Source organism: Drosophila biarmipes, chromosome 2L (assembly GCF_025231255.1).
Source record: "Drosophila biarmipes strain raj3 chromosome 2L, RU_DBia_V1.1, whole genome shotgun sequence".
Classification (NCBI taxonomy): Eukaryota; Metazoa; Arthropoda; class Insecta; order Diptera; family Drosophilidae; genus Drosophila; species Drosophila biarmipes.
Window position 1 is genome coordinate 16,104,928 of NC_066612.1, and position 23,932 is coordinate 16,128,859.

Sequence of the window (23,932 nt, forward strand, 5' to 3'; positions counted from 1 at the left end):
GACCAGTTTTTCTGCCACGCCAGTTTGAATTTCAGAGCACTTTTCTCTGTTGTGTTTGTGTGGGCCTCTGTTTTAGGGTCCGTCCTCATTGATGGGTTTTATCACACTCTCTTAATTTTTTGCCAACCTGGCACGTGTTTGGGTTTCAAGTGTCTCTCCAGTAATCGAATTGACCCAAACGCCTTTGGGGTATCAAACGAAATAATTGATTTTCAAATGCCGAATTAATTATTCGGCCATAAACAAGTGCAGAGCCTAAATAAATAAAACTATTCCGCGTTTTCGCTTGATATTAATTTGCATAATTACTTAAATGAGATGCGTAATTGGTATAAATTGGTGCGACATATCTCATTGTATACATTTTTAATCAAGCTAATGCATTAAATATGCTCAACATTTTATTTTATAATTTTTCCAAGTGCTGCTGATTATTTCCCATTACTATTTTTTGCCACCAATATGACAGATGTTGGGCTTAGTGAGCGTTTAAACATTTTTTGCATCATTAATTATGCAAAGCGATTTGCCCTCGGCTCAACTCGCTACATGTGTTGCCGATTACGATAAATATCTAACCATATTTTATTAATACCCGAAGGTGTCAGAATTGAATCGAATATTTTAAACATTTAATTCCCCATTTCCCATTAAATCATTATAAAAAATATTATTTAGTGTTTTTGACTTACTGCGATCGTATTCCACTTTGAAGCCAGCTCTTATTTCGTCGCTGGCCAGAGGATCCAATCGGAAGGTGAAGGGCCCTCCATTGCCTCTCAGTCGATCATCTGCATCCTTGGCAGCCACCTCCAGAATTTTCTTGCCAGACACATTCTCCGGCAAAGTGGGCTTGTAGTCCTGGGCAAAGGTCGGAGCATTATCATTGACATCCTTGACTATCACTGTTAGGGTTGCCGTCGCAGTTCGAGCAGGGTTGCCATCGTCAATGGCTAGGATCTGAATGTGGTGCCGATCCAGGGTTTCCCTGTCCAAAGGTCTTTGTATGCTGACAGCTCCCTTGTCGCTTATGGCAAACTGTCTTTTACGATTCGTGGCCCGAACTATTTTGTAAAGAACTTTGGAGTGACCTCCTTGATCGGCATCAGTGGCCTTGAACTGCTCGAGAATCGTTCCCACTTTCGTGTCCTCATAGATGGAGACCTCAATGTGCTCCCGATCGAACTTGGGCACATTGTCGTTAATGTCGCGCAGCTTAACCACCACCCAGGAATAGGCCACGTGGTACTTGTCACTGCCACCGGGTCCATCGTCGCCCTTGTCGTTCACCTGGATGCGAAACCGGAATCCACTGCTCTGCAGCGGATCCTCGTAGTCCAGTGGCTGTATGATTTTGAGCGAGCCCGTGCCATCGGCATTCCGCACCATCGCAAACTTGTCCGCCCCGAAACCGCTGTTCGGCACCACTTTGTACTGGAACGTGTTGGTCTCGTCCTCGTCCTGAACGGTCACCGTGAGAATGGGCGTCTCTGGGATGTAAGTGCCATTCGTTTCGTCCACCTCCGTGAACCACTCGTCCTTGGTGAACTGCGGCGGCATGTCGTTGAGGTCCTTGACGCGAATCGAGGCGGTCCCGGTGCCTGCGAAATGGGATGGTAAGCAGAGCAGGCAGGGCGCATCAGATGGACGTCGATTACAGACAGATGCAGTGGGAGAAATGGGGCGAATGACTGGTGTTACAATTTGATTTATTTCTATCGATTTGATAAATTGATTGTCACGAATATAAATTGGTTATTTCTTTTTATTATTTACGGTTAAACGAAAATTATAAATTGGCGCATAACTTATAGATTTAAGCTATAGCAACCAAGGCCTTAAGCTTAAAATTGGTTATTTAAATAATTTTTTTTGTGATGAAATAGGCTATTAAGTCCAAGACTAGCAGAAACATCGTTATTTTGTATAATTTAAATTGAAAACTATTCATTTAATATTAATATTTTCTAATATATTAAATTTCCTATACTTTACTTTCTGCGGCAAAACTGATTAAACAAGTCACATAAACAGAGTGGAAATAAACATAAAATGTTGCAAAGCCAATTCTATTAATACCCGCAGACATCTTTTCACAACCAGATAAGCGAGTTGAGAAATAAGTGAAGTCTTCTGAGCATCCCAATAAATTCTTGGAATGGCTATTATTATCTTCAGCAGTGGTTTTAGGGCAACCTCACTTTTTGGAGTTATACGAAAATCTTGATGCACTTATATTTTTGGTTTTAAATATTTAATTTAATTTTGTTAACTGCCTGTCATAAGAAGTAATTTATTCTTGCCTTGCCAAGTATTTTCGATTTCTCGTACCTTGATTTCTGAAGCTTATCTGATATACATATTGCAAATAATTTGTTTGTGGTTTCTGGCTATACATTTGCAATAAATAAATATATATTTGTACTCATGACCCAATTGGAATGGAAATAGCAGCAATATTTTCAAAGGCCCATCTATTTTTACCCGCAGACATCCTTGGGCAATCAGATGCAGGGAATCAAGAAATAGATAGCTCTTATCACCCACAGCAGGGTAGCAGCTAGACAAACAATCTGGCTGATTGAGCTCGACCCCTGCCCCCGGCGAATCTGTCACACTCACCTTTCAGGCCGCCGCCATCCATCGCAACCACCTGGATGGAGTAGTCGGGCGTGCGCTCCCTGTCCAGACAGCAGACCGCCGTCTTGATGAGACCCGTCTCCGGTTCGATTTCGAAGATGGGCGCCCCCGTCTCCTCCTCGATGACGTTCTTCTCAATCGAGTAGATTAGCTTGGCATTGGTGCTCTCGTTGGGATCGTCGTAGTCGACGGCGGACATGGTCATCACCGAGCTGCCGGCGGTGCCGTTTTCGGTGACGTTGCCAAAGTAGATGCCCTGCGGAAACTGCGGCGCATTGTCGTTGATGTCCTTCAGATTGACCTGGATGTCCGCGTAGCCCACCAGGCCCTCGCCGCCCTCGTCCTGGGCGAATACTGTGAAGCGCCACTGTGGCCTGCCATTGGGCTGGTCTCTGTCCAGGGGCTGAGGATTCAGAGTTACACATGAAAAATTTGCATATCATATCTTAAAATATTTGTAAGTTAACCAGATTTCCAATTTCCAGTCTTGATTGCCTTGAATTTAATTGTATTTATGTGAACAAGTACAAATATATATGATTCTTTGAATTTTAAGGTAATAAGTAATATAATTCGTTGACAGATACCCTACGTTTATACAAAAATGGTATAAAACAAAGGTACAAAATGATATAATTTAAGCAATTAATTTTTTATATATATTTTACCTATATCATATATAAACAAAACCATGTGTGCTTCCTAAAAACCTTTTATTTTCTCGCAGTGTCGAGTGGGGATCTAATTTGGCAGCTGTTTGTTTGTTTGCAAATTATTTTATGCCCCTTGGTAAACAGTAAGGAGTCTGGGTCGGAGACCCTGGCAACCCTTGAGCCGTAGGCTATCGCCTGTTGTTTGTTTCTAACCTGGATTTGATGGCTTTGCGAAGGTAGGTGGTTTTACACACAAGTCCGTTATTAGATTTCTCATTAAATGAGTTATCCACACGAAATTGCATTGGCAATGGCAAAATAAAAGCCATTCATTCGATTGAAATGTCCTCCAGTAGCCGGTGGTTTTGTTTGTTTTTGCGTTTGTCAATGTGTTGGCCCTGTCAACCTCTGCTCTTGGCCTGGCTTTGTCCCCTATTCAAATTACCCTTAAACATTGCTTGCTCAGCTAATGCATATAGCACACATTCGTACCTCGACAGAATGTATTCAATGTGTTGGTATCTGTGGCCAGTATGAAGGAAAATTCGCCTTTACGATGAATTAATTCTGTAGTCTTATTGAAGTAAATGAAGCTAAGTCCTGTATTTACTCTACAGATACAAGAAATGTGTGAGTGGGCAATGAATACCCGAACCACACAAAATGCGTTTCTAAGAGAATATTTGAGTGGTCAATAAGGTCAAGGAATAAAAGGAGATATTTAATTTGTGCTTATACGAATTTCCAGTTTATAAGCTTGCAACGTTGAAAATATTTTTTGTATCTTCTCCATGTTAAGCTGAAATGCTTATATTTAAAAATCACCAATAACATTGCTTAGTTGCCTACTTTAATTTAAGTAATTCGATCCACTTCTCTTCTTTAAAGTATTTAGTTTCATATAATGCTTTATCCAAGATTATATTTTGGAGATATTTCATTGGGTTTGTGATGCTGAAAATATTTTTTGTATTGGCGGACATTTTATATTTTATGCCCAGCGAAAGCATTTTTCTAGTTGCCATATTAAATTGAAATAAATCCACCTGCTTCTCCTGGTTAAAGTACTTAGTTTGATATGACCCAGTTGATGCCTATCATGCCACCTCACTTTTATTTGCCACCCAGATAACCAATTTGATTGCCATTCACTCAGCTGTCGGCAAATAAACTTTAAAACCCCTTTCGCTCAATTAAAGCAGGCGAAAAAATGGTTTCGTTGCCACGTGACACGCAATGCAATCGCAATTACAAATTAAACGGCGTCAGAGAGACGGCAAGTGGCATCCGCCAAACGAAGAAGCCCCCGACCTCAGGACTCCAATACCCTGAACTCTTTTTTGCCAAACCCCATTTTGCCGCCTGATTTTACACACAATTTTATGCCAGCCAACCGCGCACCAATAACGAACGACGAACGTCATTTACATGTGGTCGGTTGTAGAGCGTCAAAACCACAAATGCCACATGCTGTCGCTGTCCCGCCCACAGACACCCAACGCCCACCACCCGCTGCCCCCACACACTGCACATCCTGCCACTTTGAACCCTGTCGCATCGGTGAACTGCCCCATCCGCCAGCAAAAAACAAATAAAGCAGACCGCCAGCGGCAACATTTGAACATTTTATGCAGAATGCGAATCGGAGTGGGGTGGTTCCAGGCTCGTATCGTGAAAGGTCCTGGGATGCCCAGAAGTGCTGACAACTATTCACGGGATAGATTTGCCCTTAAATTATAACATTAGATGAGCGACATTTACTTAATGTTATTTATTTCTTCCCTTTTCAACACCAGCTTGGGTAGTTTGACCACCTATATTTCTACATCTGCCTTGAAGCATGAAGTGAACTTGTGAAAGAACTTAACCTCTAAATTTTTGTGTATTATCTGTGGGTTCATATTAAACAGAACTGTGGCTTCGGAACTTTAAAAATAATGTAAATTTTGAGTTTAGTTTGGAACAATATAAGTTATTAGGATGTAAGTTGTTGAAGGATAGATTTGACCTTATATTATAAAATAAATCAATTTTTTACATGGAAATTTGTTAGTTGTTTTTTTTCAGTTTTGCTAATACACACCTTCTTATTTAGTTTAAATTACTTAAGTATCGATTTTCAGTTACATTGTATTTTTGCCACTTTAATTATTATCAAGAGAAAAGATTCTGAATTTAAAAAGTACAGTTTAAGTTTTAAAGATGAGTTTTTTAGACGATAGCATTACATTTTTTAAAAAGTACTAGGCATTTACTTTTAGACATTCTAAATTAAAATTAAATAACAAATATAATATAGTTTATACAACGAAACGCAGCTCTCGCTTCGCAATCCCTAGTTAGCTCGCTTCGCGCCACTTTGACTCTTTAGTTTTTATGGACTTTGTCTGAAATTAATTGGAGTCTTTAGTTTAGTATCTGACAACCGATGGTGGCAGTTTTTTGCATCTAAATGACATTACTTTACGTTGGACCATGTACCAATGGTTGTGGCGATTGTGCGAGTGTGTGCGGTTTGACACAGTTTTAAATTAATCATACGCCACCGGACCGCGCGGAAAGCTTTACAATTTGCAAAAGTCGCGCAATCGGCGGTGGAAGGGGATGACAGCCATCAGAAGCCGACAAAAAGTGTTAAATATTGAACACGTTTTCAAGCGCTTCCGGTTATGAAAAGAGTGTACGAGCGACAAAGTTAAGAGCGTTTAGCCGCTCATCGGTTTTGGTAAAAAACCAAATGATTTTAAGGTAATAGTGGTGTCCAAAAACTAAAATAGGTAATAGGTTTTTCTTTTTTACATATTTTGTTCAACGAAAATGGCACTTATTGAGAATTTTTTTTATAAATAAACATTTAAGTACACTTTTAATTCCCATAAAAAATGACGTTTCCCTTAATTTTGGCAAAACTCTGAGGGAACAAAGTTCACAAGGTCATGCCACCCGCATGAAGTCGGGGTAGACCATTTCCATATCACTGGGAGCCCCTCTTGTTAACTGTTCGCCCGGCACACAATATACATAAACTGCGCCATTGTGCGAGTATAAACTGTGGCTCAATTGTAAGCGGCCAGAGCGAAAGAGCCCCCTGTCACAAAAACAGCCCCCCGGAGCTTATAGAGTACCCCAGCTGGAGCACAATCGAAAAAGTTATTTTGCTGTTTTTGTTTCGAATTGCGCGCCATTTGCACGGCTCGCTTTCAAGGGGAATTTTCACTGGCTTTCATTACGCCCGCTTTACGAGGGGTCTCGAAATTGGAATCTGTTTAAAAGCGCTAAAAGGTGAACGGGCTCTCACTTACCTTGAGTACAAAAATATCGCCCGTGGTGCGATTTATATCAAATTTACTATTCGCTGGATTATCAGGGTCGATGCCCTGGCCAGTCAGGAAATATACAATATTTATTGGTCTATCTACATCGCCATCGGTGGCTGTGACCTGCAACGAAACGGAGAGCAGAACGTTGGTAACAAAAAATGCATTATAAGGTGCGGATGGGGACGCGGGTTCGGAGGAGAACTGGACGCTGCTTACTATATTGGAGGCTATAAATCAAATATGCAAATCAGCCAAATGCTTTAAATGTCCAATAAAGGGCAACGTGAATGTCGAGATGGGGGGAAACTCGGATAGGGGCTGAAAAATCTGGTCGGTGGGCGTGGCTGGTATTTTTCCCTTTGCAGGCCAGATTGCTTGTAAATTTATGCTTCGATTTTTTTGGCTCTTCTATTTTTGCACATTTTATTTCGGCCCTCTCTCGCTGGCCTCAAAATATTTTCGAGCAAAGGAAAAAATAGCTGGGAAAGAAATGCTAATATTGCGGAGATTTATGTAATTATTCAATCCGATTCGGTTTTTTCCTTTGTTTTATTTTTATTTTGTTTTATTTTCGGCTTGCGATTGGTAAATTAAATCAGCATTTAGAGGCATTTTCCTTCAGTATTTGATTGTGGCAAGATTGTTATCCAGTTTGATTGGGTTCAATGAGCGGTTGGATAAGTAAATAAAATCAAATAAATGGAATCAGAGATTCCCAGAAATTTCTACAGAGATTAACATGCTTTTAGCCTCTTTGTAAGTAATTGGAGTAATAATTTAGTGACTATATTTTTCAGTAGAGCTTATAGGCTGAATGAAAACTTACAATCTCTTCAAAGCGCTTCTTAACGATAGCAACAATGAAATGTGAACATAATAAACATAATGCGTACACACAAAAAATAAATTTAGATTATATATAATGTAACCAAACAAATTAGTTGTTGCCCGATAAAATATAAACAATAAAGTTTAGCATATATTTAGACTCAAAATTAATGCTACTTTTAAACACATGATTTTCCACTAAATAGCTTAAAATATTCTCAATTTCAAATTTTTTTCTGTTCAGAAAATGGAGTTGCTTTCCTAATGGAGAGAACAACGGAGTAGCAGAGCCTCAAACAGTTGTCGTGTCAATTAAAAGCAATAATTGCCTTGTTCAGTTTGTATCTCGGCTCTCCCTTTGTATCCTTTTTATCCTGTGCCAAGGGGCGTATCTGTGTGGACTGGCAGTGCGGTAACAAAACGAGTTATGCATGTGTGCAACCCATTTTCTATCATAATGGAAGAAAGGCGAGTTTCAGTTGACAATTACAAGCAAACTTGTAGCAATATCCTCTGGGTCCTTGGTCCATTAAATCATCGTCACGTGTTAAGTGCCTGCCATTTCCACCCATCCCCGATTTCAACGGCCATCCGATTCCCGCTGCACATTCACAATGCGACAATTTACGTTAAATGTTCAGCACAATTTGATATGACAAAAGAGTTGTCTACGTGCCATCATTGTGCCCATTATTATTGCCCCGCCCATTTCGCAGGCGGAAGCGGGCCTTCGAGCTGCGTGCGCCATTGTCCTTTCGCCAGGATACACGCATACACACAAGCCCGCTCCTACATTTATGACCATAATGTAAGTGCCTCTGCCACCATGGCCCATTCACAGAAACCTCGCAAGTGCAGGGCTTTTTATAACAATATTTGTATTTCATTTTCCAGGCACAGAAATCAATTTGGATCCAAAGGTGTCGGCGACAGCAAACGCATTCCATCCACCTTGTATCCTCGCACTCTCGCATCCTTGCACCACCATAAATGCAGCCTATATATTTTAAAATATCGTTCATTATGGAAGCCGCCGTGACAATGCTCCTCCGGTCGCACTTTGTCCCGCCTTAAATGTGTAATTAAAAATTCGCCTTGTTATTTCATCGTTCCTTTTTTATTGGTTGGGGGCACGCCCGCTGAGCTGTGCAATTTTAATTTGTATTTAATGTTGAAAAAACATTATGCAAGTGGGCAAAATGAATACTCTTAAAATATCTTAAAAAAAGGAAACTTTTCTCTGGTTAATTTAAATATTTAAATGAACACTATATAAAAAGTCATGTTTTTATCTGCGTTTAGCCTTACTTTTATTGTTTAATATTTTTATTTCTTCGCCATGTACCGCGTTTTATCTATAACAGGCATTTTCCTTAATGCATCCGTCAAAGTGTATTTAAATGTTGATGTGGTCATAAACTTGGCTTTCTCTGCTTTCGCCTTTATGTTGGTAAATGATGGCATAAATAAAAGTCGCTTGTTCAGATATATAAGTATATATGAGTGTTTTTCCTTACATATATGCACGTCTGAATTCGCACTCATGAAGTGGATGTGTGTATTCGCGTATGTGTACGCACTTTACTGCCGCTGCGAAACTATCACGTTATTATTAATGAATGAGTATTTATTTATGTTTACGGCTGACTTGCTCCATGCGAGTGAAGAACTTTTCCCCCAACTTTTTTCGCATTTTCCCTCATTTTCCCAATTTTTTTCAGCCGCTATCCATTCGCCACTTAAGTTTCCCAGTCTGATGTTTGCCCTCGGCCTGCCTTTTCCTCTTTTTTATTGTTCAGTTTTTGGCTTCTTATGCAAATTACGAGTATTGTGTGTATTGATTTTGGCTTGTGTTTTATTTTCCGCGCCTTGTATCAATATGCAAGTTGTTAAAGTTAAAAAGGCGATAGATGTTGCCCTGAAAAGTAGGCCGGTTTTTTGAAAACCGAAAACTAACCTGCAGTATGCGTTTGGGCAAGTTGCGATCGTCTTCCTCTGTGATTTGTGTGCGATATGTTTGACGATCGAAGACCGGTGGATTATCGTTGACATCGCGAACGTTGATCACAACGGTGGTGTAATTGTTTTTGCGATTTCGAGTTGCCTCCAGGCGCAGTTCGAACTGTGAAAATAGATATAATGCTTGTTAATGTGATCCAATAAAAAGTACAATCAATAAATATTCATTAATTCATGCACTATAAACGCGCCAACCGTCAAGACAGCGTAACTAAATAGTTTAATTCTGTAAAATACCTTTCAGCTGTCACGAACAGGAAAATTCGTGCAAATATATCTTTTTACTTAATCTAGCAAAAACGTTTTAAAAGTTAAAAATACATTTATGAATATTTCCAACGGAAATTTTCGAGGAGGGAAAAAATAGACAATGCCATCAGCGAAGGAAATTTATTCCGGCCCGACGTTTTAAGGCGCGTGATGCCGACGAGGCTGTCGAGTCGCAATTTGAGCAACAAAAGCCGAATTCCCATGAATGGTCAGTGAAACTTTTTCAACGGGTGGACCAAAACAAAGTGGAAAAAGTGGCGTAGAAATACGAAATTGGCAACACATGTTCCGGCTGCTGCGGCTTGTTGTTTTGGCCGTTGTGGCACTGCCAGTGCTTGTTGCATGGCTGGATATTGACAGCTACACGGGTTTCCAGTCCTGTGGGGGTGCCAAAACAAGTTGCGTATAGGTGATGACTGCGCGATGCAGGATGTTGGGGAATTTCTACTTGGATGTCTCTTTTGCACGCAGAAAAAAGGTCCTGGGTTTTCACATCTATAATATCTGCATATATAAATATTATTCAGAAGGCAGTTGGAAGAATGCATATTTTATTTATTCTTTGGATGTGACATATTCGCTGTTATGGCCTGGTCTGTTTATTCGGATTAGTACGTATTTAAGCTAATTTTGTCACTACTTTTTTCCAAGTGCTGGTGGGTGCGTTAGCAATCACGCTAAAAATGCGCATTGGGAAATGTAACGACAGCTGTAGCTGTCTATATGTACATAAATCCCATGCACCCCTCCAGTTCTCTGAGAAGAAAATGCTTGATGCATGTAAGCGAAATTTCCTTTTTTCGGATTAATTTTTTTGTACGCCTCGGCTTGCCTGGTCGAAAGTTTTGCCAACCCCCCGAAAAAGTTTTGCATAGTTTTACATATTTTCTTTTTTTGTTGTTCATCGCCAAAGCAGAAAAATATATAAATTATGCATGCAACAGAAAGTTAGGACCGAGCTAAAAAATAGGACTAAGAAAAATGTGCATCAACTTGTAGACAAGTGGATACACAAGAAGAAACACAAAGGTGTTCATAAAAAATGTATAACCACTTTAACGAACCACCATAACAAAAAAACATTTTGGCATAAATATTACTATTATTTTATATTATAAAAAATAAAATCAAATGGTGCCAACAAATTCGTTACAAATATACTGAGTTAGCATTAAATTAAATTTTAAACTAAGCAAGCAATATTTTCTTTCAGTTGAGACCAGTAACTCAGTTGAAATGAGCCTGTCAGCAGTTGTAGACAGTCCCTGAGCAGTCGACTACTTACCCTTGGCCGCGTTTCGTAGTCAAGTGGACTTGCCACGTAAATGACACCGGTGGTATTTTCTACGGCGAAGGCATTGCCTATGTTACCGCCTGTGATCTGGTATCGAATATTCGTCGCTGCAAAGAGGTAACGAGGGTATGATATTAAAAGATTGAATGTAAGAGCCAGGGGCGCACCCGGCGGATGGGTAATTGAAGTAAACCAATTTCACCCTTTTAAGTATAAAAAAGCTTAAAAAGGTCGCTTTACGCCTTGGTTGCCGTATAAAATGTAGGAAAAGTTGGTTTTAAAAGAGTGCGTTACGCATTTTTAAAATTTATTTAATTTTATCTACTCTTTTACTCTTTAACTTCGTGTTGCTTATCTTTTTGAAGCCCACTTTTTTTATTTATTATCTGCATCGATATCAGTCAGTTCCTCAACTTTTGGTGTCATAAAAATACAAGAGGTTGCAATAAATCTGGCTTTCCATCATACCCCAAGATGAAGAAACCACGAGCAAAGTCAAAGAGAAGAAAAAATGCTGCCAGGGAGGTAGCTGAAATAATTAAGTTCATTAAAAAACATTTTGCACCCGCGGGAGCGAGGACAAGGACATGGCCCCAATGTTTCAGGAAAGTGCCAGGCACAACAAGATGCTATATAATTTACTTATTTCGTGTTTAAACAGCCTGCGAAAGTGTTGTCTTCGCTGGCGGAATATGGAAATGCTCTCATATGTGACAACCAGGACACGTCTGAAGGGAACACGTCTGTGGAAAATGGGGCACAGAATGCGGAAAGGGTGGAGGACCAGGGGCTGATGTAGCCACATTGTCTGTGCATTTATGCGGAAATGTGAAAGGCAAACATTAGCGTAAATTAGCGACGCGTAAATCGCTTAACCTGCTCGACTAGCAGGAGATGGGAGGGCCTGGATGAGCAGGATGTCAGAAAGCTGGTGCTCTGAGGCATTAAAACTTGGCCACATTTGCCTTTTGCTGTTTGTGGGCCCTAACAGCTTTCTGCACAATTAAGTGCTTAGTTGGAGAGCCGGGCGAAAAGTTCCTGAAATTATTTTCATTTGTAACAATGATTTCGTAATTAAATTGCGAATCCAGAATGCATTTGATTACTTGTCAGAAAGTAGTTCTTCGAAGATCCTAATGAACAATTAACCGTGGTTTTTTAAGAAATAAACCGAATTTCTTTATTAACATAAATAACTTCCTAACAAATTTGGCTAAAATTTAAAACCCCATCAACATCTTCATGACAATCATGTCAAGTAACTGGCACTTATTCCATTATCTCGCTGCATTTGGTCGTGGGTGAACTTGATGAATGTATCATATTGCTCAACCATTTTCTGGCTCAAAGCCGCTTCATATTCCTCCCTAACTGTATCTTCGCGTTCCTTCATCATTCCAGCGCAAATGGACTTCAACATTTCGTAGCTAAACAGCTTCTGACTTTCCTCGTTTACTGACTTTGTAGTATCGATCTGAGAAGACTGGCAATCAACCTCCGAATCACTTGAATCGGTGTCGAGGAGTACGGGTAATCCTTTTAAGAAATCTTTTGGAACCACTCCATGCATGCCTTTTTTAGGAGTATCTGTTGGATTGCTCTTCCTGCACATTCGTTTTGGTGGCCATATATTGTTGGAATCGTCCTTAAAAGATAGGGAGCGCTTTAAAGATTTGCAATATTTCCCAATTGCGTCAATTTTATCTGGTAATTTTGTTGATTTCTTCTCCTTGCGTCTTCTTTTTTTGGGAAAAGTATCCTGCTGCTCGTCATCCAAAAAATGTGAACGCTTTAGGGTCACGCAATTCATGGCTCAAAGTTCGTGAAATACTTTTCTGGGTTGAGGTAGAATATTTTTTGGTTCTGTTCAGTTTGATTTTTAAAAACGAACTGATAATGTGGTTAAAAATTTAGTCAAACTGGGTTCAAGGCCTACTATTTTGTTGTACAAAAGATGGGTTTGATTTATTTAGCTTATGCCTACACTTGGGATTAGATTTTCGAAGTAGGATGTAGCGCCCCTCGCTGAAATATTTATTTACATTTTCCCTCGCTTAAATTTACGCTCACCGCTTGAAGGAAACCTATAAAAAGCGCTCTAGCCAGAACATCTACTTATTCTTTTTTCCGGTCTTTTTTTATTTTTCCTTCCGAACACTGGCAATAACAACAACAGGGACATTAGGGGTAGCTCCGGCGAGTCGTGTTAAGTAGTCCCCAGTCTTAGACAATGACGTTTACAATTTACGATGTCTTGACGCCATTTTTAAATCACTGATAATGATAATAAATTAATATACAGACACCAGAGGACCAGGCACACATGGGAGCAGCCAAGGCAGTAAAAGTATTCCTCCTTGCCCCTCAGATCCACTGTGAGGTTGTCTGTGTACTTATTTAGCATGAAAAGTCATTTTAAAAAGTGGTGGGAAAAACATGCTTGCTTTTTGCCCTGGTTTTTGATCTTTCTAGGTCCTCGCGTGCTCTTTTTTGCTTTTTCCTGGAAGATTGGGGTGGCGGGCTAAGTGTTTTTATGGCGCACACCGAAAGTTTGTGAGAGTTCTTGTTTATTTCCCGACCACCTCTTAGGTGGCTCTTTAAAAATGAGCTTCTAAAGCAATGGCATGCCGGCGCAATAAATGAGCATCGTTAGTAATGGGCCGGATTGAACTTCGAACTGGTTCGAATGTGACAGCATTTGGCCAACACATGGCAGGCACTCGCGCAGACTCTAATAAATAATCTTTTCGCTCATAAATTCGCAATGGGGCACGCAATGGCACAAAAGTTTTACAGCTTCATTCGTATTTCAAAGTAGACACAAACATGGCAACGCACGGAATCGCACAAAAGATTTGTCCTGACCCTGTTTCGTTAGTCTCAGCCTTCAATTCATATTCTATGCGGCACACACATGGAACCCAAGTCCTCTGCCTTCGTCGAGTAGTTCAAAATTTTCGTGTGCCCATTTATTTTTCCGTTTGCCGGCTTCGTTTTCCTTTTTCCAGGGAGATTACACTGGGCTGCACATTATTTTTACCAAGATCTTTTGGAGGGTTTCTTGCCATTTCTTGTCTTGGCTTACCTGGATAGGTAATTGCTATACTATTGGGAACTTAAAAAATGGTTACTTTTGAGGAATTTAGGAATTCGATTTCTTATGTTTCAAAATAAGTTTTGAATTGAATTGAATTCTAGATTTTATTAGCATATTTATCCTGAGTTATTTTATTCAGGCAATATTATACAACTTTTATGCAGAGCTAGATTTTTGTAGCACTGTCCCATTGTTGTGCGAGCTGCTCTGCTTTTTTCCAATTCGGGTTAATGCTTTTTTCGCAGTCGTCGCGCCGGCGACAACAAGGATTCGCAGTTTTCTCGGATGTCCTTTGCGAGCTGTTGCTGTTGGGGAGACCGAGCCAAGAAGAGACAAAGTTTTACCCGCAAGGCGGGGCTTCCTTCGGCTGGGAAAAAGTTGTTAAACGCTTTCAATGAGATTTTGAATGTTTTTCGTGCTGCAAATCGTATCTGCCGCAGACTCGGAAGAACTTTCGCCATCCCATCCCTCGCCGTATTAACAATAATAATTTCCGCATGGGAATCAATAGACAGATATACAAATACGCATATTAGATGCTCACTTGCTCTCGATTTGTGTTTGTCTTTGGATTTTATGGATTTATGCATGACTATGGGCTGTATCTTCTGCTGTGTATCTTTGGCAACAATGAGCCTTTATTTGTTAATATTTCGTAAATATTTGCGGTACATGGCCGATGTCTAATAATATTTGACAATGGCTGCACACACCCGCACATACATGGCGAAGTATTAAAATAAATAAATGTTGTAAATGTCTATTATGACCGCGTGGTAGGGAAAATATTCTGAACTGCCGCTTCAATATTTATGCATACATTTTTTCCGTGCCCCATGAGGGAAATTGTCAAATTGGTTTTTTCCAAATGTTTATGACGTCGTATATGTATTTTCCCGCATACATATTTTGTGCTTTATGGCAGGAAGTCGTAGAATTCATGACTCAAACTGACTGAAAATGTCGTTGTCGCATGAGTTGGCAAAAATCATGCAAGCAATTATTCCCCGATGACTATGTTATTGCTCTTACGTAACTTGAGAAGGTAAATCAATTCCGGATTTTACTTATCAATGCAGACGTATGTTTACATACGAATTTTTTGCCTAATTTATTTAAGTTTCTTTTGTGATTTCTTGTGTCATTTGTGGAAGTGTATGACACATTTCTTGTTCAAGATTTCACAGTTCACTAAATAACTTAATTGGTATTGAATGCGGCATAATCAACACTCAGTACATACATCGTTATGGAACTAATAAATGTTTGGGAATAAATAATACTTTCAGTTAATTGTTTATATCTTAGGTACTTCGGAAATACTCATGAAAAGCATTTTAAATAATAAGTTCGTAAGTTTTCCTTATTTAAATCTTTGAGTTTACTCTTACAAATTTGTTTAACTGCAAATCTTGAATATGTCCTGTTGAATTAACTTTATTGTAAGCAAATTAGTGAAAGCTAATATGTAGATACCACTCACATTGCTACTTAAATTGACTTTATTTGGAATAAATGACCAGTTATTTGTGCCCAATTGCTCGAACCTATTGCATATATATTTGGATAGAGTTCACTGACTTTGAGATCCTGGAGAAGCTGTCCACATCCTAATACCTTTCAAATGCAAATCGTTGTACATGACATAAGCACACACACCCTCCCTTGACAATTGCAATTAAAGACACACTTAATTAAATCAATTGGAAATTTATGCGATATATATTCTTTTGCTCGAGCGATTAAGGATATTCGTATCCTTGGCTCGAGCAGAAATCCAATTTAATAGAAGGACAAAATCACATTAAGCTAGATGAAGGGATGGTTTATTGTTTATGTCTGGAGCTGGGGTTGCTACTCACACTCATTGTGATCCTTGGCGTTGACAGTGAGGACTGTGCTCTGCAAATCGGCATTTTCATCGATTTCAGTCTCGTACAGAAATCTATCGAAATATGGCGGTGAGTCGTTTTTGTCGGCAATACCAATGCGTACAAATTTTGTAACTGCAAATGAGAAAAAAGAAGGCAAGCCATGATATAGATACACGTACTCTGGTATATAAATAGATTGGTTGATCGGTTGCATGCTGTTAGTGTATGAAATGCCAATAAGCAGCATTAATTATAGCAAATTTATTGATTGACAAATTGCGCGCGTGCCTCCTTTGCGGTCGAGGAAGTCGTAAACTTATTCGTTTATGTCCAAAACGTGGCAGGCATAAAAGAGGGAAATTTCCCAAGCATTTTCCCATGCCCCGAAAATCTGTAGATATTCATGGATTTAATAAAATATTATAGTTTATGGAACTGAACATACCAGTTTAAAATGGGCATTTTGATAAATATTAATATAAGTTTTAAGTTTTAAAATTGATTATTCTTTTTATTTGACATAATTGAAAGGAAATTACAAGGACAACAAAAACCATAATTGTGAATAATTAATATTAAATTTGAAATGCTTTAAAAAAATTTGGTGTAATTATTTTTTTTGTAGTGCAATTTGTTTAGTAGTGCGTTCATTTTGGATCCCGAAATTTTCTCCTTTGCTAAACCAGACAAAGCCTTCACTCAAATAGACCGAACTACAAGAGTATGCAGCGCAACTAAAATCCAACAAAAATCGCAAAACCATCTACTCATAGTGAAAAGTTTGTGTCCCCCTTTTTCAGTGGAAAGCAAAATAAGTTTTCACAAAGTGCACAGCGAATTGAAGGTTTTCCGCCTCTCCCTTCGGAAAATGCAGCAACGTTTGTTTGCCCCGCTTTATTTGCTTATTTCCTGCTAATGTCTTGCCAAACAAAACTTTCTGGATAGTTGTGTAGTTTAGTTTCTGGAGCGGGAACGTGCGTTAATGAGTTTTATTCGAGCAGGGAAGCCCAAGGCAAATACGGAAGGAAACTGCTCTTCACAAATAAGCGTGGATTTTTGCAAGCCCCCCGAGAAAGTTTATAAACTTTGGTAAGCTTGACAATTGTTTTCCGAAAATATGAAATCCGCCCAAAAGTCGTTCCATCACCATGGAAATCCTCTCGAGCTCTTAAGTTTTCCCTAAATAATTAAGTTCCCGTTCATTGCCCTGCCTGCAGACTTCCAAGAATCGTCTTTTTGTGAACATAACTAACAAAGTGTTTTAAACGTTCAATTTTCCCAAGAGGGCCTCGGGATGGCCTAAAAGGTCCGTCGCCCTGTTTTTGTATCGGTTCCCCTATGAAGGAAGTAATAATCTGCTTTTACAAAAAGAACAGAACGCTGGCACAACTTGGGCATAAATATGAGAGCGATAAAATGTATATTTTCAACAAGAATAAATGTCCTTTTACGGCAAGAGCAAAGTATTTCAGAGCAGGACGTGAAGGGAAGGAGTAATATGGCCAGCAGGCGCCCGTTGCGTATACGTAATATTGAAAAGACGACAGTTGCTGGGGCAAGCCTTTCGGCTGCAAAGCATTGTGTTAAATGCACTGAACTCGTTGCAATCGTTAATCGTTTTTAAAGCTGCTTTATAAATATTGAAATATTTCCAAGAAAAATATGGTTGCAGTATTTCGTAAAAGCGCCATTTATTTATCCTTTAAAATGTATGTAAACAAGCCAGGGTCCTGGTTATGATTGTCTCATGTTGGCCCGTCTTTTGGTTCGTATTCTTTTGCAATTTCTTGGCAGATGACATAAATTGGATATACAATTTTGGCAGCCAAGCGGAAGTGTTGAGCAAACTTTCGATATTTGACTGGGCCAAACTCTGCCGAAGCCCGGCAGAATCTGTTAAACTGTTTAATCTGTTTTGGCTTTGTTTGCTTTGCTTGTAACTTAATTGAGTTTTGTGAAAAGTTGCTGGCGAAGAAAAGTTTAGAAAAACTAATTAAATGTACGACAGAAAATTGAAAATGCAATATGCTTTCACCCTATTTCCGTAAAGTGTGTTTATGGCAAGGCCTCTTAAAAATCTCCGCTCACACACATCGTTCATTCGTGTGAATGCTCGAGTCAAACTTGAAAATTCTTTTCATCAAATGAATGAACTTTTCAAATGAATGAACTCCTTGCCTTTCGGTTCTTTTATACTCAGGTAAGGGTTAAGACAAATAGAATCTAATTTAGAATTTAGCCCTTTGCTTTATTTAGTTTGCAGGTAACTCTAGCGCGTAATGCGGCCCTTCTTTGGCCCAGAAAGTGAAAGAAAATGAGAAATGAGCAAAATAAATACACTCAGGCGCACATACTCGGCTTTCGGGGGCATCAGCTCAGGCGAAAAGCTCGTATAAATAAGACGCCGAAAAAGAAGGCGGCCGAAATGAGTGGAAAGCGTTTAGGTTGGAAACTCCAAGGACCTCACCGAATGTGTGTAGCTACAATACACTGAATAAATACGAACACGCACGCAAACACGATGAGCAAACATTACTGGCAGTTGAAATTGCATTTGGCTCTGCTTTTCCCTTCGCTCTCAGCTGTCTTGACTTAATTTCTTGGCACTCTGGCATTATGTCCAGGCAACAGGAAATCCTGGCCAGCGAGTGGACCCAGTATTGCTAACTGGAGTTGCAGGTAAACATGGTGTGGAAAGTGAGTTTCCTAAGTGCTCAAGGATCTGTCGCAAGCTAACTTTAAAGCTGAATCATTATTTAAAATGTAGGTTTTAGTTAATTATTTAAAAATTAAAAAAATGTTTATGACTTTAAATAGGCCATGCCTAAAGTAATTGTTTGATTCTAAATAATCTAAAATAAATTAGAAATTATCTGAATAATTTATAACTAGATTTTGATTAATATTCAAAAAATTAAATCATTTTAAATGAAGAATTTTTCCAAGGTCTCGCCATCTTCAGCTTCAATATTCTCTTATTCTTGAACCCCCTCACGTACCCCGTAGAAAAGCTGTGCTTGCTGTTTGGTTAAAGTGGCTGCCTTTTTTGTTGGTGTTAAATTGAGCAGCAAAGTGAGCTGCGCCCTAGTCATCAGCCAGTTTTTCCGCTTTTCCCCATTTTCCCCGTCATTCGGCAGTGGGGCGGTGAAAAGGCTCACTTTAAACTATTAACGTGCAGTTGGAGGCTGAAAGGGGCGTCAGGGCGTTGGGGCGTGGGGGCGTGGGGGCGTGGGGGCGTGGCCCGAGGGCAGTGGCAGGTGAGCTGCCGTCAGCTATTTATGGCCGCATAACTGGCACACTAACAAGCCCGGCCACGCCCCCTGCCTGCGCCGCCGCCCACCTGCTGGTGGGCCATATGTCAGTCCATGAATGACTGGCAGCTGGCACTACTAGTATTTTTTCCTTTTTCTGCACCCCCGTAAACATTTCTCTATTTTATATGCTGCTTTAGAATTCGTTTTTGTTGTTCCTGGTTTTTAGCCCTTTTTGTTCAGCAAAGCAAAATAAATAAAAGGGGCGGCAGAAAGGGAAAAATGTGTGGCGTCAAATGTCAGAGCTGTTCAAATCAGCCATGGCAAACACACAGATACACGGACGCAGACTCTTTCGCAAAGCCAGAGATAGTCAAAGTAGTTTTTGCGGAGCGAAAAAAAGAGGAAGCTACATTTTCCAAAAGGCAACAAAGCGCATCACATTAAAAATGACAGGATGGAAGGGGGAGAAAGTGCGGGGCCTTTCCCTTTGACGACTGAAAGCTGCAGGGTTTCCCTGGGTCTAGATTATCCAACTTTTGGGTGGCATTTTCGGACGCCTTTGCTGCGCCATTATATTTAATGTTCGCTTCTCGATGGATCAATTCTTACGTTAAACATATAAAACCTAAAATGTTTTTATCTCTTTTATCGATTGGATTTACCTCGGTGAAGAGGAAAATATTCAAGCCCTTGAAAGGGATTATAAACTAAATATGACTTTGTTGTTGCTTTTGAAGAATCCTCTTGACACCCATAATAAAACATATATAAATATATACTTTTACCACGGCTAATTCATTTTACAATTGGGTGAATGAGTTATATTTAGCTCACAAAAACACACCTATACAATACACAACATATAAATTGAGCATTGATTTTTAGTGAAGTATCTGCACTTGAAAAACCAATGGAATGTGTAAAATGAGTTTATATATGTAAAATCATCTAAGGGCTAAATACAAGTACCCTTAAACCATTCAAAATGAAGTTTCTACTCAAATAGTAAAACAACATAAAATTTGTCTTGAAAAATAAAAGCTGCTTATACTCAAAGACTCCCATGTTTCGTTGATTTAACTCATTAAGTTTCAGCCACAGACTTCAAAGGATATTTGCATACAAAGAAAGCCGAAATTGTCTCGTTAGTCACCCCGGGCGGTATATTCTGCCCCTTGGCACAGCTCGGTTTGCCGGAAAATCTAGTTAAACAAATGCCTTCAAAGTTATGCCGCAAATAAATAAATTACAAGTTTTAATTTGCTAATTAGTTTTCAGGGCGAAGCGTCTGACAACAAAGCAAACAAACAGATAAATAAACATAGTCCAAATGTGCAGAAGTAGAGTGCGAATAAATAACGATAATGTTTGTGTGGCAGTATTTTAATCCTCAAGGCGTTTAGCGGGGCTTAGTTCACAAACAATAAATTGTAAGTAAGTTTATGGTAATCTCATGTCGTGTTTTCCCATGTATTTTGGATTAAGTTTTCGCTCTTACTTTTCTGTGTAATATGCAAAAAAGTTTTCGGTTTCCCGGCGTAAAGCAAACATTGACAGAGATCGATGATGGGGCTGGAGCGGAAAATACCCCCAATTGTGCGTGTAAAGTTATTATTAGTTTAATGCCCCACGTGTTGGCGAGCGGAAGAGGAAGGATGGCAAACAGTGCGTATGCGTGATATCCGTGTGGCAAAAGTTTAAACCGCCTGACAGTTTTTGCACGCCCATTATGTTGATGTATGCACAAAGCCAGGGGTTCTGCTTTGTTTCGCTGGATTTGTCAGCTGAAGCATTCGCATAATGGCAACTCATTTGACTTCTGACACACATGATCGGGGACGAGGGAGTTTTATAATTAGTTTTACCATTAATTTATCGCTGCGGTGTGCGCCCTTTGATCTTGGCAACAACTGCTGCTGACACTTGACACTCGGTTATAAATAATAATGTCCATTAAGTAATTAGTAAAAATCGCCATGTTCGGCTTGAGGCTTTTTAATTTTGTAAATAATTGATTTATTAGAGGTAGGTCGAATCACTTTTTTAACATAAATGGACCATTATTTAGGGAGCTTTTGAGTTCGTTCATTTGTTTTTCCTCTGCTGAATGGGCATAAAGACAAATCTCACAGGAAAAAACCCTTAGCCAGATAAATCTCTCTCGAAAAAAGTACAATTAAATCCGTTTAATGAACTCGTTGAACCCCATGAAATTCAAAAAATACCCTTTGGGTCCAGTAGTCCATGTATTCAATTCCCATCTTTTTTACATCCAGTGGCAGGCAGCTCATTAACTTTGATGATGGCCAGCGCGAATTTTTTCGGAGTCCTTGGCTTGAGCCCCTTTGTTGGGCTGAAATTTCAATTAAAACCGGGTCCAAGAGCGCGGAATATTTGTATTCATTAGCAGACCCGATGATGATGGTCATCGTTACCAACATCCGATGCCGGAAGTGACCTGCACTTCAGCTTGATCCCCTTGGCTTTGGCGCGAGTTAGCCAACACAAAAAATTGTTAATTAAACTTATGAGATGCTTAGAAGGGGTTTTTTTTTCTGGCCTCCTACATTAAAATTCCTGTGAGTTTCCTTTCAGCCCGGACTAATTAAAAAGTGTGCGCGGCGAACAGTGACAAACAAAGCGTCAAACAGCAACAAAATAATCCGTAAAAAACCGAAAAGCAGCAGACAGTATGGTGTACCGATAAAAAAATATGGGGCTCTTCTCAAGCCCCCACCACAGCGTTGATGAGTTGACAAATATTTTGTCAGTCATAATGAGTTCTCGGGCAAGAAGACAAGGTGAGCGGGGACCTTGTTTATGGGCCTCGTTTTCAGCGCTCCCATAGCCGGCTGTTCATTAACCAGCAGGACGGTCCACTGGCGTGGTAATTACGACCCACATCCGCCACGGGGGATGGTTTTCGCACTCGGCGGCCATGACAGGGTTAAGGGTGGCACACGACCACCGCCGCAATTAAAAGCTGGTTCGCGTAGAAATTGCACTTTTATCAGTTCAGCAATGTTGCGTATACGCCATGTGCGCGTTGCCATGGCCTTCGGGCCAAAATTAAAAGTCACCCTAATCAGAAATTAATTTAAAGTTGCGATCTAGTCTGGAAAGTTGCACTTAAAAACAAGTTTGGTGGGCTGAAATTGAAGTGTGTTGGTAGAACAAAGTAAACAAATGAAATATAAAGAATTTTATATTGAGAGGATACAAAATGGGAAAAAATAAATAATTAATTAAACTTACCTTATTTTTTAATGAATTTGAAGTTCCAAAAATAAAAAAAATAAAGAATAATAAATTTAAATAATCTATTGATTTCACTTTAACTAAATATTATTTTTCAATTTAAATACAATGAACTGTCAAAAAAAGATTCCTTATTAGCCATAGAATGCCCTTAAAAGTAGGCAATACTTTTTGGAAAACGTATAAAGCATCCTAATTTTAAGAGTAATTCTAAATCCCAAGGCACTTACGCATAAAAGCAGCCAAGTTTACCTGCGGAAAATAGAATTTTTATTTGTGGCCATTTACCAGCAGAAGTGCCGGCCACATTCTTCATTACGGCGAGAGGAAATCAACTAAGAAAATTACGCTAGGAGCAGCCGGGAAACGTGAATGCATATTTAAGGCAAGGAGCCGCCACATCCCCCGAGGTGTCGTTAGCCCGGATCCCTCATGAACACACGTGCAGACTCAGATTCTCGGAGCCTTTTCACTCTCGGCTCGCCAACAAATTACACTTCATGAAATTTTCACAGGACCATTTACATAAGCAAAACGACTCTGGGACTTATGAGTAAATAACCATATGCACCGCTAAGTAGCTACACATACGAACACACTACGGTTACAGGGCATACAAATGGCCGTGCACACTTACCCAAATAGGTGCTATTTGTCAGAACCCAAAAGATTTTTAATGGATCGACCATAACTACGCAGTTTCAATGGCGGTGGAAAGCTACTTCAGCGGCTGCAAGTGCACAAACTGCTGAAAGTCGCCAAGCGTCGGAGCAATTTATTTGCGTCGATTTTTGATGCCAGGTGTTTTGCGGCGACACCTGTCCGCGATTCGCCGTGATTAAAATGATAAGTTTAGCAGCGCCAGATCGCGTTTCTCCGGCTTTCCGGGCTGCCTTTGCCTTTGTTGATTTGCACTAGTTTTAATGAGTTACTGTGGTGGCTGTCGCTCTCGCCGCTGCCTTTGAGGTATTTCTGCAATTTGCGCTGTGCACATTTATGGCATTCACATAAATCAAAACGCTGCGCGTTTTTCATAGTAGGTGGCTTTAATTTCTCGCTCCTTCCACCCAAGCTTTCGTTCTGCACTCAGCGCCGAGCTAAAAAACAAGCCGCACAAAATATTTTACACAAATTGAACTTTCACTTCGCGGCCTTGAGTTGCAGTCTCTCCTTTTTTAAGCCCTTGCGTCGGTTATTAAGATTTGTTTTAATTTTCTCCTTGGCAGGGTAATTAAAATTGTTCGTTTATTTATGTCAGCAACAATGTCTCGCACTCACACAATATCGTTATTATCCCCATCGCCAGCATAATCCGCAGCTATTAAAAGCTGGTGACATTGTCGAAAACTCTAAGTAAGCTTTTCCGGCAATTTCGGTCGTTTTTGAGGCCACTTAATTGGGTTTGGTTAACATAAAGTTTTGGTT

General features: G+C 39.7%; 2 protein-coding genes across 3 annotated transcripts in view; both read right to left on the reverse strand.

The window, feature by feature from the left end:
* Positions 1 to 23,932, reverse strand: part of LOC108033865 (putative neural-cadherin 2) — a 116,138-nt gene that overhangs the window by 13,599 nt on the left and 78,607 nt on the right. The window contains exons 2-8 of one of the 2 annotated variants that reach the window (XM_017108508.3): positions 23,145 to 23,604; positions 15,984 to 16,127; positions 11,016 to 11,131; positions 9,399 to 9,563; positions 6,596 to 6,733; positions 2,623 to 3,043; positions 693 to 1,601 (exon numbers count right to left, since the gene is read on the reverse strand). In XM_017108508.3, coding sequence (XP_016963997.1) covers positions 693 to 1,601; positions 2,623 to 3,043; positions 6,596 to 6,733; positions 9,399 to 9,563; positions 11,016 to 11,131; positions 15,984 to 16,127; positions 23,145 to 23,196 — 1,945 coding nt within the window. In that variant the 5' untranslated portion in view covers positions 23,197 to 23,604. The remainder of the gene's footprint in view (positions 1 to 692; positions 1,602 to 2,622; positions 3,044 to 6,595; positions 6,734 to 9,398; positions 9,564 to 11,015; positions 11,132 to 15,983; positions 16,128 to 23,144; positions 23,605 to 23,932) is intronic. The other variant, XM_017108507.3, reaches the window with a different exon arrangement.
* Positions 12,179 to 12,930, reverse strand: LOC108033866 (akirin). The gene has a single exon (XM_017108509.3). The coding sequence runs from the start codon at positions 12,832 to 12,834 to the stop codon at positions 12,274 to 12,276; it is 561 nt and encodes a 186-aa protein (XP_016963998.1). The 5' UTR covers positions 12,835 to 12,930; the 3' UTR covers positions 12,179 to 12,273.